Genomic DNA, 18,542 nt, shown 5'->3' with positions numbered 1-18,542 from the left:
AATGAAGCAGGCGATGACGCCTTCACCGTGGTTATGGTGACGCCTCTCGGGCTCAGTGTTTATAACCGTTAATGTGTGGTAACGGTAACGTCATTAACGTCGAGAAATGGTGTTTGTTGAATCGCTTAAAGTGGAATATTAAGAAGACTTCCGTCTTGTCCCTAACTCTGCCACCTATTGCGCAAAAATTGAAAATGTCCAGCGTAAGTTCATACGCATCTTTTATGACAGATATATTGGACGCCGCCGTTTCTACGACTACGATTCTCTCTTGGCAGACCACAATATGTGTACTCTTGGCGACAGGCGACTCATACGTGGCATGCAGTTTCTGCAAAAAATTGTGCGCGGTTTCATTACTGTGAGACCTTACTGATGTCACTGAATTTTCGTGTGCCGCATGCAAAGGCTGCAAATTGTTTTGACACATTTTATCCAGATTTGCACGCCAACTGTCCAATGACTCGTATACAAATCCTGTATAACAAAACGTTTATTGACACGGACATATTTGCCTAATTGTTGTTTTCATGCCTGCTTTTAAATGTTAATAAGTGTTCTGATGTATCTGACCTAGTGTGCGCTCCTTTAGGCCACTTGGCTGTTGAGGCACACTCAAATAAACATTATCTATCTATCTATATATCAATCTATCTATCTAAAGCTGTGAATTAGGACTTGGTACGAAAGCTCCATTTTCCCCGGCTGAAAACTTCCCAAACTTTGCGAGATGGCGAAGAAAATTTGCTTCTTGTCTTTATTATATACATAGACCTTTGTTTTATAGGGAAGTAAGTTCAGAATAGCTTTCTAAAACTGAGCTCCCCTTTTACAATTTTCTTAGAACTTTGACGTGCGATCATCTGCAAAGAAGAAAACAACAACATGAGATTTTCACCCAGAAAATTAATAGAAGTCGCGGTACGCTTGAAAATTTATTTGTCTATTTCTTTGCCATTGGTCATCCCCGCCTTCAACAGCACAGTCCGGAAATTGCAACCAACAATAAGTGAATGACACAAAAAAAAAATCAAATAAGTGAATAATTTTTACAAAATACTTTCCCTCGCATGTGAGGCTCAGCGTAGTGGAGGTTTCAAATATATTCTCGGGTGCCTACAATGCGTCCCCATGCCAGTCTCAGTGTCTCAGGGACCACTGAGCCACTAAATCGGGTACTGAGCCACGATGGCGGAAATGGTGGTAACTGTACGCACCCAGAAAGGTCTCGAGCGGAGGCAGTGTACTTGCTGGTGCATGCGTGATGTCGTGGTCGATGAATTGCCCAAAGGACATAGCCAAGTGGGTCAGCTGCCTATCCGGTCTGTCTCTCTCCGGATGAACCTTATAGGAGACCAGCCTGGCGCTTGGAAGCGGGTTGCCACTTAATGCCGTACTTCTCGGCTCATTAATGCCTGCAGAGAGGAGAAAACAGTTGCCGGAAGACAGTAAACCAACGCTGAAGAAGGATGTAGAGTTGGACGAGTTGTTAATAATTCATTGTGGGTGGTACAGCGCGAAGACACGAAGGACGAAGAGTGTTTCTGTTGCGATTCTCTTCTTCGTACTTCGTGTCTTCGCGCTGTACCACCCACAATGAAGACTAAAACACCGCGCAACGCGCCGTCGTCTTACCTACTTGCTGCTTCCTAAGGGTAGTTTTTAGTGTTCTGAAGCCGCCAAGTTTATAGCCTTGGAAGGTAGGGCTAGTTTATGGCTAAATATAACGAGGTCAGCTAGGACAGGTAGTAACCGCAGATCCGGACCATGAAAGGAACATAACCAGGGAATATAAGATTAGGATAGAGAGCATTTGGCAAGTAATTGATTATAACTAGCAGCTTAGCGGCATCGCTCAAGAAGAAAGTATATAAGTTTCATCGTACCTGTACTTGCCTGTGGGGCAGAAACGTGACTCTAACGAAAAGGGTCCTATTTAACTTGAGGACAACGCAGAGAGCTATGAAGCGGGAAATGGAAAGTGTAACGTTAAGAGATAAGAAGCGTGCAGGGTGGGTCAGAGAAATAACTCGAGTCAATGACATTCTAGTGGAAATCGAGAAGAAGAAATGGTAATGGGCAAGGCCTGTAGTGCGAACAGAGGATAACCGATGGCTGGGAAGGTAACAAATTAGATTCCAAGGCAAGGAAAACGTAGCAGGGGGCGGCAGAAAGTACGTTTCAGCTCCTCTCCCCCCACCCCAATACCCCATAACAAATATAGGCAAATGATCTCTACAAGAGCAAGGTGAGAGCGATAATGTGAGACGCGCAAAAATCTGTAATATATTTATTATTTCACTTGCATTAAAATGACGGGAAAAGGAAAGTCAGCTAATATTATAGCTCACAGCTGCGCATTCCCCCCATGACCTTCACTAATCAAGCGCAGTATACGGCCGTAGTTAGCCTCTTGAAGCCAAAATAAATACAGCACGAAAAAATATCAAATATAAATTCGTTGACTGGCCCGGTTGAATTGCGCGTGGAAATGTGTGCTAGTGTGTTCCGAATCGTGGTAGTGTAAAAATGCGTAGTCTTTGTCAAAAGTTAACAGCCCAAGATGTTTGCGTCTTAACCGCACCCGATGGCTCATGAAGCGTTCCCAGTGTTCCAAATCACCCGATAGTAAAAACGGTTTTTTTTTCCCTACCTACTCCAACAAGGCCTTCATTAATACTAAAAGAGCGCCACTGAACAGCTTGGAAGCACTTTCTAGGTTCCAAAATTTAGGCAAAAACTGGTTACACGGTATATATGATAATTGTAACGTAGATACACGGATGTATCTACAGATATTTACAAAGGGGTAACTGACCAGACAAACAACTTCATGCCAGCGGCGCCCAGCACGAATCACACACACTCGTTCTCCACCTTCCACACGTGAGCACAGCACTTTGTCGTAGTCGTCCCTTTACACAACTCCCGGCGGCGAAAGCACCGTCCCTGTGCTAGGTAAACGACGGATCAGGTGCATGCTACGGCTTGAGGCGAACTACGTGAACAACGTCGGTGGCAGGGCGGGTGGATGATGAATAATCAAGAGGGGCAACCTCATATGTCACGTCGGTCACCTGACGGAGCACACGATAAGGGCCGATGTACTGGCGAAGGAGCTTCTCAGAAAGAATGACACACAGAGAAGGAGACCAAACGATAACGAGTGATCCTGGGGCATAGTGTATACTGGGCGATGCCCGCGGTCGTAAACAGACTTCAGGCAGGCCTGGGAGGCGGTGAGACGGTCGCGGGCCATAGTTGCTTGGATGATGGCGTCACGTGCGTACTCCGTGGTCGACTCCCAAGATGGCGGCAGCAGTGTATCCAATGGCAATGCAGGATGTCGACCAAATAGAAGACAGGAAGCCGAATAGCTTGTGGTGTCATGTCGCGACGAATCGTAAGCAAATATTACATAGGGCAAGGCAATGTCCCAATCACGATGGTATAGCACGTCACTGAGGGTCCTGTTCAGCCGCTCGGTAGGCCCATTCGTTTGAGGATGGTACGCTGTAGTGAGCTTATGTTGCGTGGAACAGGACCGGAGTATGTCGTCAACTACCCGGGACAAAAAGTAGCGGCCGCGGTCCGTCAGCAATTGGCGTGGAGTACCATGGTGAAGGATGACATCTTGAAGCCGGAAATCGGCGACATCGGTGGCGCAACTGGTTGGTAATGCACGTGTGATGGCATATCGGATGGCGTAGTCGGTCGCAATAGCGACCCAGCCGTTGCCGGAACTGGACGTCGGAAAAGGTCCGAGGAGGTCTAGTCCGTCACGATGGGGGGTTCTAGGGGTACGTCGATATGCTGCAGAAGACCGGCAGGCAATGTGGATGGGTGCTTTCTGCGATGACAGAGGTCGCAGCTGGCAATGTAACGGCGAACACTACGATATAGGCCGGGCCAAAAGAAGCGGCGGCGGACCCGATAGTACGTTCGGGGAACACCAAGCTGAACTGCGGTGGGCAGGTCATGTAGTTCGCTGAGGACAGAGGAGCGGAGACACTGGGGAACGATGAGCAGAAGCGGAGGTCCATCAGCGCGAAGGTTGCGGCGGTACAGGATTTCATCGCGAAGAACAAAGAGTTGAAGTGTAGGGTCTGAGGTGGCACCGCTGAGGCGATCGATTATTGGACGCAAGGAGGAGTCGTACCGCTGCTCGTCCGCGATGTTAAGCAGATCAGAGACAGCGAACAAGCAAGGGCCGATGTCACAGTCTGCAGGATCTGGCGGTTCCACAGGGTGATGAGACAGGCAGTCAGCGTCTTGATGTAGACGCCCTGACTTGTAGACAACGGTGTAAGAATACTCTTGAAGGCGCAATGCCCAACTACCAAGCCGGCCTGTATGGTTCTTCAGTGAAGAAAGCCAACAAAGAGCGTGGTGGTCAGTCACAACCGAGAAAGGACGGCCAAACAGGTAGGGTCGAAATTTAGACACGGCCCTAACAAGGGCTATGCACTCGCGCTCTAAAATAGAATAATTGCGCTCAGCAGTGGAAAGAAGGCGGCTGGCATATGCAATTACACGGCCTTGACCTTGGTAACGTTGGGCGAGCACGGCGCCGATACCATATCCGCTGGCATCTGAGCGAACTTCTGTTGGAGTCGACGAGTCGAAATGGGCCAATACAAGAGATAAGGGAAGCAAGTGGATCAGTGAAGAAAATGAGTTTTCTTTCGCAGGGCCCCAGGTAAAAGTGGTGTGTTAAGGAGGTCGGTGAGGGGACGGGTGATGGCCGCAAAAGTTTTGATGAAACGTCGGAAATAAGAGCACAAGCCGACAAAACTTAGCACATCCGTAGAAGATCAAGGCAGAGGGAAGTCCTTGACAGCTTTAAGTTTAGCAGGATCTGGGCGGACACCAGAAGCATCGACAAGATGCCCAAGGATTGTGAGTTGGTGGCGTCCGAATTGGCATTTCGACGAGTTGAGCTGCAACCCGGCTCTACGGAAGACGGAAAGAATACTCGTCAGTCTTTCGAGGTGCGCGGAAAATGTGTAGGAAAAACTACAACATCGTCGAAGTAACACAGGCATGTAGTCCATTTAAACCCTCGAAGCAAGGAGTCCATCATTCGCTCGAAGGTAGCTGGAGCATTGCAGAGACCGAACGGCATGACTTTAAACTGGTATAATCTGTCCCGTGTGACGAATGCGGTCTTTTCACGGTCTTTGTCATCGACAGCCATTTGCTAATACCCGGATCGAAGGTCGATGGAAGAGAAAAATTTGGCTCCGTGAAGGTAATCCAAAGCGTCATCGATTAATAGGGGGGGGGGGGGGTACACGTCCTTTTTCGCAATACTGTTGAGGTGCCGATAATCAATGCCGAAGCACCAACTTCCGTCCTTCTTTTTAACAAGGACAACTGGTGAGGCCCATGGGCTTGGCGAGGGTTCTATGATGTTGTTAGTAAGCATCTGGTCCACCTCTAGCTGAATGATGTTGCGTTCTGTACGTACTGGACACTCTATACGGATGTCTGTGAATGGGAGCGGTCTCACCGGTGTTTACGCGATGCGTAACCACAGAGTTCCGAGCCAAAGGGCGGTTATCAAAGTCAAAGATGTCGCGATATTAGGAAAGAAGACATCTGAGATCGTGAGTTTGTGCTGGTAAAAGGTCAGGAGCAATCATCTTTGTGTATTCGTCAGATGGTGTGACGTCTGACACGGGGCAGTTCGCCGAGGAGGGTGCACAACCTGTATCAGCTGCGCATTCAGAAGCAGGGCACAGCGTGGCGACCGACATGCCTTGGGTCTGAACATGCGATGCAAAGTTGAGGACCAAAAGGGACACTTGATTGGCAGACATAGTGACCCTGTATGAGCAAGGGTAACGTCCCGTGCGAGAGGTACATGAAGGGCTGGAGTAATGATGTACTGGCCATCAGGGACTGGTGGGACAGACAAGAACGATGCATAGATGACGGCTTCGGGGTCCAGGCGGTGAAAATTGACAGTGCATAGGCAGTGCACAACTGGATCCGGCGGCTCCTCCATAGGATTAGGTCATGAGGGCAGTGTTCAAGGACAGTGAAGAGAACAGAAGTATGACGGCTGGCGATTGATGCACGAGCTGTACACATTCCAATCACAGCAGAAGTGCCACCGTCAGCGACACGGACAACAGATGAGGGGGCAGGAGTGAGCACTTTCTTTAGGCGATGGCGGAGACGGGAATTCACAATGGAGACGTTCGCTCCCGTGTCAATCAGAGCTGTAACAGTGATCCCGTCTACGCCGACGCTAAGCATCTTCCTTCGGGTCTGGAGAATTAGAGGGTTTTCGGGTCGGGTCGTCAGGGCAGCCTCACCTCCAGACGCTGCGGCCATCAGTTTTCCGAACGATATTGAGCATACGGATTAGGAGATGACGGGCGGCGAGATCGGGGCAACGGAGAACGACGGTGGTATGGAGGCGACGAACGGTTGGTGGGCAGAGTCTGAGTGTCAGAGCTTGAGAATTGCGGTTCATAGGGCAATGAAGTGCGGCGGGAATAGACATAATCCGGGTAGCAGCGGTAGGTCGATGGTGGACGAGTTCGACAGTGTCGAGAGATGTGACCGACATAGGAGCAGTTAAAGCAGATAGGCCTGTTGTAAGGTGTTCGCCACTCATCTGGGTTGCGGCTGCGGCGATGATAGTACGGACGTCCAGAACCAAATACCGGGGACACACGGCGAGCATCTGGAGAGCTAATGGAGCATACAGGTTGTATAAGGTTGCACAGCCTGCATAAGAGATACCGTAGGGGAACCGTCTAGTACCGATAGTTCGGAAATCGCTGGAGACACTGCTTATGGCTCCCGGCGCACAAGTCGTGTCAAGCTGTCGGATGTTGGCAGAGCGCAAGGTGGGGTCGAGTCCACGCAGGACGACGTCGCAACCGTGTTCGGCAGCCATGTGAACTAAGAAGAAATACTGCGGCTTTTCGCTTGTTCACACCGGCGGCATTCTTTTAGGATCGCGTCAACCGTTTCGCAGTCCTTGTACACGAGTAAGTTGAAGGCGTGCTATTCCCTTTACTACATGACCCACTTTAGCACTGTCTGACATTGCGGGGTCAACTTTCATGCAAAGAGCCAAAATGTCCTGAATGTATGACACATACCATTCTGTGGACGATTGTTTTCGGCATGCGAGCTCCTGCGCGGCTAGGTGACGTCCGATTGGCTTACCAATTAGGTCAGAAAGTTTCCGCTTGCACAGGTCCCAACTGGTTAGTTCCTCCTCGCTGGTCTCGAACCAGACCCTTGCAGTGGCCGTCAGGTAGAAAATGACGTTAGTCAGCTTCACAGTCGGGTCCTACCTGTTGTGTACGCTCACGCGCTCGTACATAGCGAGCCAGTTCTCCACATCAGCACCGTCCACTCCATTGGAAGTTCCGGGATCACGCGGGTGGGCAATGATGAAAGCCGGGATGAGGGACGCCGATGGTGCGGCCTCATCGCTGGGCATGGCTAAAGAGCCGGGAAGTCAAAGACCGCTGCGGAGTTCCGTTCTTGCTGTAGGCTACCCCGCACCTCCAACCAATAATGTAACGTAGATACACGGATGTATTCAGAGATATTTACAAAGGGGTAGCTGACCAGACAAACAACTTCATGCCAGCGGTGCCCAGCACGAATCACACACACACGTCGTCGTTCTCCGCCTTCCACACGTGAGCACAGCAATTTGTCGTCGTCATCCCTTTACAATATCTCTGGACGCTACGTTTTATACCGTAAGAGTATTTAAAAGCTATCCGTTCTGTTAAAACAACCACTTTGCTGTAATAGTTGCTTCACGTGTGATCTTTACTAGGTCATTTAGGCAGCTCTGGCTGTGACGTACTTAGAACACAGCGATGTTCTCGAAATATAAAGATCGTTGGTCTTGAATTAAATGATATATTGTATGCTTACTGTATGTGCGCCACTCGTCAAGTGAGACTGTGGCTCGCATACCCGTTTTGTTGAAGACAGTCGGGGCCCACAGGATAATATCTGTTTCATAGGCTCATTCACGATTTCAGCGTTAAAGCATTCCTGGCGATGCTCAAGTGACAGCCAGTGGAAACCGTGAGTAATGGGCACTGCCGGCTCACCGTCATCGTAGGCTGCTGGTAGGAGCCTCCGCTGGCAGGAGTAAGCCTGCCCCCACCCTGGATTTTGCAGGTTGTTGCAGCTTCCGTCCGGCTCCCTGTACAGCTTGCGCGGATCGCAAGAAGTGGGCGTCTTCACCGGGCAGGAACCACACGACTCCTTCCGTTCCTTCTTGAGCCATTGTCTGACGTGCGGGAGTAGCGCTTCAGCAGCCTCAATGCCAGCGTCTCTGAAGCTGGTGGGAAAGCAAAAAAAGCGAGCAGTGAACGGTTTTCATCGATGGCAAGTTTCGAGTCTCTTTGATCTGTGGTGGTGTACGTGTAGATAGAGACGCCAGAAACGGAGGCTGGGAAGCCAAAGCCCTCCCTTTATTATTCTTACGTTGGTGCTAAGTTCATCTAAGTGGGCACTTATGTTTAAAAGTGCAAAGTGTTTAAAGCTACGTTGGACGTGAGTCTTAATGGTACCTCAATAATGGAACAGAAAATTAATGGTACGGTGGAATCCACTGTATACCTCCTCCACGAGTCACATCCCACGTATGCCCATATATTGACTCACAATTTTTATCTCAAACCTTATGCAATTGCATACTACGCTCGCGAATTTCGAAGGCCTGTAATGAAAATCTTATTTTTCCAATTTTACACTTTTCAATTCCACAAATAACAGAGACGGACATCTTCTCACCTGGTTTGCACAGCGCCCAGCACCGCTGTCACTAGCCCCAAGTTCCATGAAAGCGACGTCAGCGGATGACACGAGGTGTGCCAGAATAGATGCGCATAAGTTCGATGCAGTATCGATTCTTGCAACCTCAATCTACTTCTTCCTTAATCAAGCTGTCATTATCTTGTGCATCGTCAGCGATTCTTATCAAACTATGAAATTCATGTGTCTGTACTGGAGACAGAACGCCCGTACCCGGCACAGCATCATCCCACTGTGCAGAACACCCGTCCGTGGAATCCGGGAAGAAATACTGTGCTAGCTTTCTCTACCAGCAAACGGAGCCAATAGGATATCAGTAATTTCAATTTTTGAGTGGCACGGCACAATGCTTTCGAATGTATGTGAGGTTTACAACAAATTGTTCCGAGATCACTGTGGAATCTGCACTGCAGAAATGCGAAAGCCGGAGCTTTGTTGCTGCACACGTGCATCACATTTGCTGTCATTATCATTATCAACTAAATGCACTATCATTATTATTACTACTATCATCATTGTCATTGTCACTAATTACAGCATGATTGCCATCGCTACTATCATCGTCACGGTAGACAAGAGAATTATGATGTGCGTTTCCCTATCCCGAGCGTGGGGCAGTTAGTTAAAGCGCTCGGCCGGGGATCCGAGAGATGGAGGTTCAATTCCCTGCGTAGACAAGATTCTTATTTTTCTGATCACGTCATCAGTATTATTTCCCAGTGAATATCAGTGCACTGATCCCGCTCACATCTCGCGCAGAAATCTTGCGCACGAGATTTCGTTCCGTGAGCCTAAAAATGCTTTCTCCTTATACAGCGGCGATGGCCGGATCGGCGAGCCCACGATGCGAATAGGAGCTCTACGCAATGCACAAGGGGGCGGCCGTAAATCCGGAAGAGTGAACAGTCAGCTTTCAGGTAAACAGCTACGTCTGGAAAACGCTAGGCAAACGCCCAGCCCGCAGCTCTGTATTCTCGTGAAAGTTAGTGTTCACTGAGTTAAAATATTTGCGTGTTCGAGGCTTGCGCGAGCCTGACGAACTCTGCCCAGCAGTCGACACATGGCGGCAGAGGTGCGCGACGTGCACACAACTTCGACAGGGGAACACGACTCGCCGCAGGGAAAGACTTAACGTTCAGGAAGAGAACCTTGGCACACGGCATAAGATCACATATGCCTCATTACTGAGAGGAAACAACCAGCACTATAAAAAGAGGAGAGAGAAGGCAGGGATGTTAAACAGGAAGGTTTCTCCATCGGCTACCCTGTACTGGCGAACAGCACTGAGGGGATTAAAGGGGGGAAGAGCGTAGGAGCTGTGAATGCAGTCACGATTGTTCCCTCAATGCGGCCACTCTCAGGCAAAAAATAACAGATCTCCAGGGCAGTCGACTTATGCTGCCATAGCCCGAGGATCTTATCTTGCGTTAAAGAGAAAGTATCGAATATTCATAGTACATCTCCGAGTATGCCTTTCGCTCAACAGCCAGTATTATTTTACAGTTCGCACGTTCCAACCCAACGGCCAACAGAAAGGCATTGCGTTTGTCATGCGGCAAAGAGAAATATTGCATAGCGGGAAGCGTGACAGTCAATGTGGGCACACGTTGGACATGATTTTGTAGTTACTGCCCGGTATATGCTGGACGTGATTTCAGCTGGTCTTTCACCGTGGCTTTGAGGAGGACCAAATGTCAGAACTTTTCTTAAATTCGACCTACGGCACAGTAACATAGTGAGATGATGACTCCTCATCCTTTTTTTTACAGCGTAGGGTAGCCAACCGGAAGCCTCTCTGGTTAACAGCCCTGCCTCCCTCGTCCTCGCTATCTATCTTGAAGGGCACTAACCCGCCCAGCCGACCGGTTCCAAAGTCATTGCGGATAGAGGAGTACAAAACAAAAAAAAAAGGAATTCACGCTGATTAAGTTGGTTTATTTATTTCAATGCGGCAACATCCGACTGCTCGGAACCAGCACACTCATGTTTCGGTGGCCAATTGTTATAGTGGAAACTTTTTACTGAGTTTAGCATGTTATAAACTAGCGTTTATAGGCGTACGCATATCAAGAAGTGTTATCGAGCTTTTTCCAATGTCACGAGTTTTGTGGGGGCACTAAGGAAAGTTTGCTTAAGTCATGGATATCCCGGTTTTTCCTTCCTTTGTGTAAATTTCAAGTGACTACCTTGATGGGGTACGTGGAGCCCTTTTTGTTCTGCACTGTAAACTACCGCAACTGACTACTTTTTTTTTTTTTTTTTTGGCGCGGGATTGAAAGTGTTGGTGTAAGGACGGAATAAGCGTCGATGAAGCAGATAGCATTGACATCTTCAGATGAATGGTGCCATTACAGTTGTGCCATAGAAACGTTTCACTTGGATTTAGTGTCGGGTTCAAGGGCGATTCTTAGGTCGCAGCGTCCTTTGTTTGCTGACTTTCATTTACTGAGGCACTATTTCTCGACCTAAAATCGGGTGTAAATCATATTGTTAAATGTTTATACAATTTCAATTTGTTTCGTGCAATTTGTTTAAATGAAGATATATCTTCTCATTTTAGTACCGCAAAATAAATGACTTATCTCGAAACTTCGCGCTCAATAATAAGGAACACTGTTCACAAAAAGAATATCTTTAGAGTAGGAATATATTTAAGGCTACAATTTTTTTTCCTTCCTGTGTAGGTTCGTCCACATAGCGAGAAAATGGTTGTCCCTGCTATTCTCGAGTACAGTACAGAAGTGAGTTGACAAAAATAGGAATGAGACAACACATCGGACAAACTAAAGCGCGTAGCAGCATTTACGCCTCCTGAAAAAACTGCTGCAGAAACAATGGAAAAAAATATTGAAACATTAGGTGTGTCCCCACCACCAGGATAACCGAACAAGTCTTAAAAACCAAATGTCGCCAATACAAAATTGTCACATATATATGCAAGTAATAGACAAGTTAGCGCAAAGAGCAATCGCTCTTCTAATTGTCATCTTTCAATTAGCGCGACACTTACGCCATCACCTTTGTAAAACTTAAGTCTAGATTTAAACTATGTTTAATAATAATAAATGTATTTATAATTAATAATAACAATAATAATGTTTAATATGTGCGAAAACATGTCTTTGGAGGATTTAGCTTCCGCTTATATTTGTGATGGTGCTTGAGAGGCAGTGACTAGATCATATTAGGCAAGATTAATCTTGTGTGACACATGGCACAGTGTTCCTCGTTAGGAGGACTGTGATGGAAGCTGTCAAAGTTTCCAAGAGAAACGTAAATACAAAGCCCCGCTTTAGCGGAGGCGTACAAACGCGTCTTCTAGGCCTAGTCCAAGCTCATCTCAGATTCTAAGGCCTAGTTGCAACGCCTCCTAAATCGACACAAGTACTAAAAGGCCAAAGGCAGGGGAACATATACTTCCAAAGACTTAGTTAGACATCATCAAGTAAGGTTTTAGCGCAAATATTAAGTGATAAATTCGTGCGCACTGAGCACGAGAACAAAAGCAAAAAATTCGTTTTAAAAACTTTGGAGGACGCTTAAGCTTCGCCTTTAAGAATGAAACGCGATAGCACAAGAGACACCGTAGCGCGCACGGCACTGGTAGACGCAACCGCTTTCATTACACGTCTCTCAAGAGCGAGCTCATGTTCCGAGGCTTCATGCCTTATCGGTGACGTAATCGCTTCCCCTAGCGGCCACTGCAAGAGAACCTTTCGACTCCAGTTCGCGCGTACAAGCGTTTCTTCCCTTACAATGCAGCTGAGACGTGCACTGAGAAGGGAGGCTCTGTTTTGAATTCCCACCTAGAGCAACTTGCTATACTCATTTTTATTTATTAATCCTTCCGGGACGTAGAAGCGCTGCCAGCCACCTTGCCGAAACGCGCGGGCCTCAAGTTGCAGTCGTAGTCCGTCGGCAACATCGACGTTGCCGATCCGAGCCGGCGCGATGAAGATCTCGGAGGCCATGCCCTGTCTATCTTATTCCGTGCGCCACACGCATGGTGGCGATACGTGCACGCCAAGCAAAAAGGAAGTACAGCGGAAAAGTAATTTGCCACTCGCTTAACTGCGTGTTCTGTAATTCTGTAATTTACCTGCTCATAATTATTATTATACGCCACAATACACTTCTCTAAGGGACATTTCTGAGACAACACCGCAATCAATAGACGCGCCTTTGTCTATTTCAAACCATCTATGTGCTTAAAAAAAAATTGGTAATAAAGAAAAAAAAAGGCTTGCCTGGCCGAGTGGTTAGCGTGCTCGTCTCGCATCCCGGAGGCCTACGTTCGATCCCTCAGGTCGGCGATTTTTCCTACTCGTTTTTATTTATTAATGCTTCTGGAATTTTTCGCTCACGGCCAACGCCGGACGACGTGGGTCGACGGCCGCCGACGACGACACCGACTTTTCTGCGACATGGGGCCCTTAACACTACCGCGTTAAAAATGGCAAGTGATCACGATACTCGTCAAAGCGAGACCCCGAGTTCCACCGGACGGCTTGACATGAACAGCGGGAGCAAAACATAGGTTACGCTTACGGATGGTGCTCCGATCTCGGCAAGGAGCTAGCGAATGGACAGCTCCGTGCAGAACTTGGGGCTGGCCTTGTGCCTGGAAAGAAAGAAGAGGTGATGCTGAAAATGTTTTTTGATAAATCGACTTAATAATTTATTTTACACGGTCTTAAGCGCAACAGCACTGGGGAGGGTGGGGGGAGAAAAAATACTGAACATGACAAAAAGCCCGGAAAGCTTGTTCGAAACCGATGTGTAAATATATTTTCTAACTAGTTTCATGGAGGGGAGAAATATACTAATAAGGAACAAAGTCACAAATACTACACCAGCGAAGAAAAAAAAGTGTAAGTATAACATTCCAAAAGAACACACACATATGTCAATTCAATTTATATAGTATTTTTTTCTTACAAAAATAAATGCCGGGATAAAAACGGAAAACGTCTTCACGAGCAGCTTGAGGGCGGTCAATGTTTACTCTGTTGCTGCCAAAGATTAACAATGCGCAGGGCGAGTGGATGAAACTCCTTCTCCACGCGACTAACTGCCTAGCGCATGACCTGTACAAGATGATCCAAACTCTGGTTATGTGCTACTTTCTTTCATCAGTTGCTTCCGTAAAATGTCCCAAAAGCACGACAGTACGACTTGCCCTTGGCGTTCTGAGGTCAAAACAACAGTAAATATGACCATAGAATGGATTCACCATATGCCCAGAGGTTGGTTGTGCAAATATTCAAAAATTTCGAAAAGCGATTCAAATATCCTACGATTAAAATAAATAAATGAATCAAAAATATGTGTTCAACATTATTAGAAACGAACCCAATACGCTAAAATTTTTTCGAATGATTTTCGAATAACTGACACGAGATTAGAGTTAGGCCCACTACATTTGTCTTAGACAACAGTTCGAAAAGTAACGCTCATGTCTGTACCGCGTACTAACCTGCCACATCAGCATACGCTAGGTGAAGGGTTCTGTATCGCGGGGCACTTCAATCGGGCAGCTGTATTGATGAGACTCATAAATAGAATGTATCATTGGGTGTACGTAGCAGCGGTCAGGCAACTTCAGCCAGCTTAGCTTTGATGCACGCCTTCAGAGACCATGACTCATATAGTGATGTCGTCAGTCCCATGTCCTCAGGTAGCTCTGGTTTATTTTCTTGAGTCAGCAATAAAAAACGGGGAATTTTATATATGTATAACTTTAACCATAACATAGTTTATTTACTAGGTTTATATTGCGAACCTTAGTGAAAGTTAGCCTTGTGTATTTTAACCGCTATCTGTCTAACTCCTTAAGTTAAAACGCCGAAACTTACGGGCAATTGCTGGTTCGCTCTTTTTTTTTTTTTACGAATATTCGGACAAGTAACAAATTTAGTACAAATGTTCCGTTCGTATTCGATTCTATTACTTAGCCATTCGACTGGTATTCAATTCGACTTCGAGATGCATTATTCTTAACCGATTCAAATGTGAAGTTACACTGTTCACGTCCGAAAAGTTTGAAGAGAGTGCCATTTGTTTACTTATACATCCTATGTCATTAAAGGTCCGTACAGGAGTAGGTCAGAAGAACCGCAACAACATAGCCCAATTCAACTATTAATAGGGCGAAAAGAACAAAATGGAACCAGGACATCGTAAAGAAAGGAGTACAAGAACAATTCCGAAGGAAAGGAAAGAAAACCAAACGAAACGAAACGAAATGAAAGGAAAAATGCGGACATCTGTATCGCGAAACGCGGACATCAAAGTTTATGTAGAAGAGCAAAATATTCCCAGGCTGTCCTATTTACCCAAAAGTGCCTTAAGTTTAGCTTCAAATGAACTGAAACAAGGTTTCAAATTTCTTCAGGCAGACGATTCCACGCTTGAATGCCAAAAGAAAAAGTGGGTATCTAAATGTGGCGAACGGCAAAGAAAAATGTACGATGGTCCTGCGATGAATAATTTTGTACGAATATTAAAAGAGTGGTCTGATATACTTTCTTTTATATATTTCTATACGCCCGTGATGAAAAATAAGAAACTCCATGGCAGCGACATGTCATGCTGATATTGATGCCCGCCGGAGAATGTTTGCTTGACTGCGCAGGGCAGTGACGTGTCGTACATATGAGTAGAGTACTGAAGAAGCGTAGCTCATTGAGCCAGTTGGTTCTGGCACGGAGAATAAACCAGCGGAAAAGACGAGTTCACCAGTAGAAGTAGACAGGACGAAGCTAAGTGAAGTTCCCCAGATTAAGTTCCTGACTCAGGCAGATTTACTTAAATGTTTCGAAAGCGAATACGGTGCATGGTAACAATCCCTGTTCCATGGTGAAGTCATCATGCCGAAGTCACAAACAACTGCGATAATATCAGGCTGTACCTTCCGAAGTAAACTGGAAATTTGGGTGAGTTGACAAGGAACCATTTGGACACAGAGCGTGCGGATGGGCCAAATGGCAAATGCTGCACAAAAACAAGCGCTTGTTTCTGTGCAAGCTTTGTAGTTTGTCCCGTCCGCAAGCGCTTTGATCAAATTATAAATTCCGAAGGTCTTCGACCTAAAACTAATATTCTATTTTATTTTATATTTTCTTTTGTAAAGCGAGCGTCGCCTAGATAAACAGGCACAACCACTACTTCGCAATTATAAATCTTGAGGACCACGCCGGCCTTCTGTGAGTATGCTTTACAGCGACGTCTGGTGTTTAATTCCACATGTGAGACGTGCATGACCACGGTCATCGCTGCGTCGCCTCTGTAAATTAGTAGTGCTACACTGAGCCGTATGATTTGCTCAATGGTCTAAGTCTTTGGAGACGGGGCTCTGTCACGTCTGCAAGTTGCAATCTGTGATCGATAACAGCGAATCAACATACGGGCAGCGCGTGTAACGTGCCGATCTCATAACTGGTGACCTCTTTGAGCAGCCCAGTATGCGCCGCAAGGACTATATGCCTAGCGCTGGGAATTAGGGGGTCAGTACTAGATTTTCAAGGATCACTCTGGTGCCGCTAGCGCAGAACAGGACGCATTATTGTTCTGTAGAAGAGACCTTCATTCCACAACAGTTTTAAGCGGGCTGATAACAATGACGACAACGACGGCTTGTTGTTGCCATCCGCCAGCTTTGGCTGAATTTATCATGTTAGCTGATCTCATGGCTTTAGTCATGCGCTGTTTGGTAGAATTATCGCGGCTAATGCCACTACGTCATGTTTTTGTAGTTTCCCTTAGCAATTATGAAAGGAAGGTGCTACATCTACATGAGCATACGAAAAAAGCACGACAGGTATAGGTAGTACACGTGCAGTCTAGCAGGTGGTTTGCTCCGAGATGTTCTGGGAACAGACAAAAAGCAGGTGCGAATTAATGATCTGGTTTATCGCAGGTCGGTCTGTGTTGCGAAATTTCCGCAATACCTTTAAGTTTTGACAGCTACGTTATTGCACCACCATTTGAGCGGGGACGAAAAACTAGCGAATGTTAGTGAGTGGTCCATTCCAACAAGTGTCGAGGAACAGGATGCAGATTTCCATAACCAATTTATTACGCCAGTATTATGGCAGATGAAGGATGGAGCACGGAGCCCGCTATCAAATAATCGTATTCGATTAAAATCATAATAAGCGGTTTTAGTACTTTTATTATAGCAGTTCCCCATTATTACTACACATATTCACAATGCTTGGCGTTTATTGTAGTTATGAGACCTTTCTGCACTTTATTCAAAGAATGACGAAAACCAGAATTTCTATCAGCAGTATAAGATCCAACTCAACTTGCGTAAATGTACAAACCAATGAAGAAATTTAGGCATTAGAACACTCACACGTCTATTTCTCGAATGAAACAACAAAGATTGGCAACATTTTTGTAAACAATGCTTGTCGCTTACTTTACTACAGGGCGTTTGTAGAATTAAAGGTTTGTAGTCTCTGACCATAATTACAATATCAAGACAGGGTTTGTCGAAGGTCGAAGAGGGAAAGGTCGCGAAAATAATAATGCAAAGATAAATCCTGGAAGTAAGACTTAATGATGCGCTAACTTCGTCTTTCATCCAACGAGTTAAACATCTACTCGTCCTCCATTACGTCGGCCCACTGCTGCTCGCACCGTCGCTTTGCCATACGACTATGATGAACGAGAGACGGTCAGCGTGCTAAAGTGTACTGAGAAGTAAGCAGCAAGTCTCAGTTGCCGGGGCAACGATCAATTACAACAACGTAAAATCAGGTGGAGATACTACTGTAAACTTTTAAAAAATATTCAGTTGGCAATGTCAGCATGCCTACGAAACAAAAACTCCTAATCACAACATGATTATGGGATATTGAATTCGGCAAGTTGACGGTTGCCGTGAAGGAAGAAGTCCCGAGTGAAACGGCACGATTCAATGACCATGGCCAAGGCCACCTGTTTTTAAAGTTCTGTTCTTTTTGTTGTTGTTGTTTTTTGTCCATAACATTCTCCAGGGCAGATCATCTCCTTACTTGGTGAGACAACAAATACACTGCGGAGGCTTTCCGGCGCGAAAGCACGTGAAATGGAACGATGCAAAACTCTTTCAACTTTCCCTTTTTAGTTTTCGTACGGTATCTGAGTGGGGTAGTAGGAGAACCTCCTATATCGATGGTAATAAAGTTTTCAATCAATTATTCAGAGCTGCCGTTTTACAAAGCGCTAGTAAACGATACCCATCGGGCACTACTGCTCCGACCCTGATTCGGGTATTTCTCGCGGAGGCCGCTAGGCGGCGAAGAATGTTTCGAAATTGCGAATAGGAATTAAACGCAGTGAAAGCGACCACAACAGGGTTGACGCTGCCACGTCTAAGCGTGGACGTATACAGGCACCAACGCTTGAGCGTCGATGGGCGCTTCGCGAAGAGCTGAGCGACATGAAAACATGCCTTGTGCGTTCGTTGCTCGTCGAAGCAACGCCAAGTAAGCGACGACGGCAGTTTTCACCTAGCAGACAACGCCACTCACTCCAGCCCATTATTTCTTTTCGTTCTGTTTCTTATCCCATACTTACCTGAAACGTGTATTCGTTTGTCAGTTTTCCTGCGTTCGTCTTCAGTTGCACTTTTTCTTCGCACCACCAAGACGACAACTTTAGCGCAGTGCGTTTTAAAACCGTCTGATAGGCCTCCGTTAGGTTCATTTCTTAGCAGCTCTCGAGTGGAGGCGCCACATGCTAGC

At 46.5% G+C, this 18,542-nt stretch overlaps 1 protein-coding gene across 1 annotated transcript in view; it reads right to left on the bottom strand.

The window, feature by feature from the left end:
- Positions 1 to 18,542, bottom strand: part of LOC146178085 (immunomodulatory peroxidase-like) — a 44,847-nt gene that overhangs the window by 20,347 nt on the left and 5,958 nt on the right. Inside the window, exons 3-5 of the mRNA XM_084577930.1 lie at positions 13,357 to 13,429; positions 8,100 to 8,332; positions 1,218 to 1,415 (exon numbers count right to left, since the gene is read on the bottom strand). Coding sequence (XP_084434056.1) covers positions 1,218 to 1,415; positions 8,100 to 8,332; positions 13,357 to 13,429 — 504 coding nt within the window. The remainder of the gene's footprint in view (positions 1 to 1,217; positions 1,416 to 8,099; positions 8,333 to 13,356; positions 13,430 to 18,542) is intronic.

The sequence above is a fragment of the Amblyomma maculatum genome, chromosome 9 (assembly GCF_055883805.1).
Source record: "Amblyomma maculatum isolate TAMU_Amacu chromosome 9, ASM5588380v1, whole genome shotgun sequence".
Taxonomy (NCBI): domain Eukaryota; kingdom Metazoa; phylum Arthropoda; class Arachnida; order Ixodida; family Ixodidae; genus Amblyomma; species Amblyomma maculatum.
This window is presented reverse-complemented; position numbering and strand designations above follow the sequence as displayed.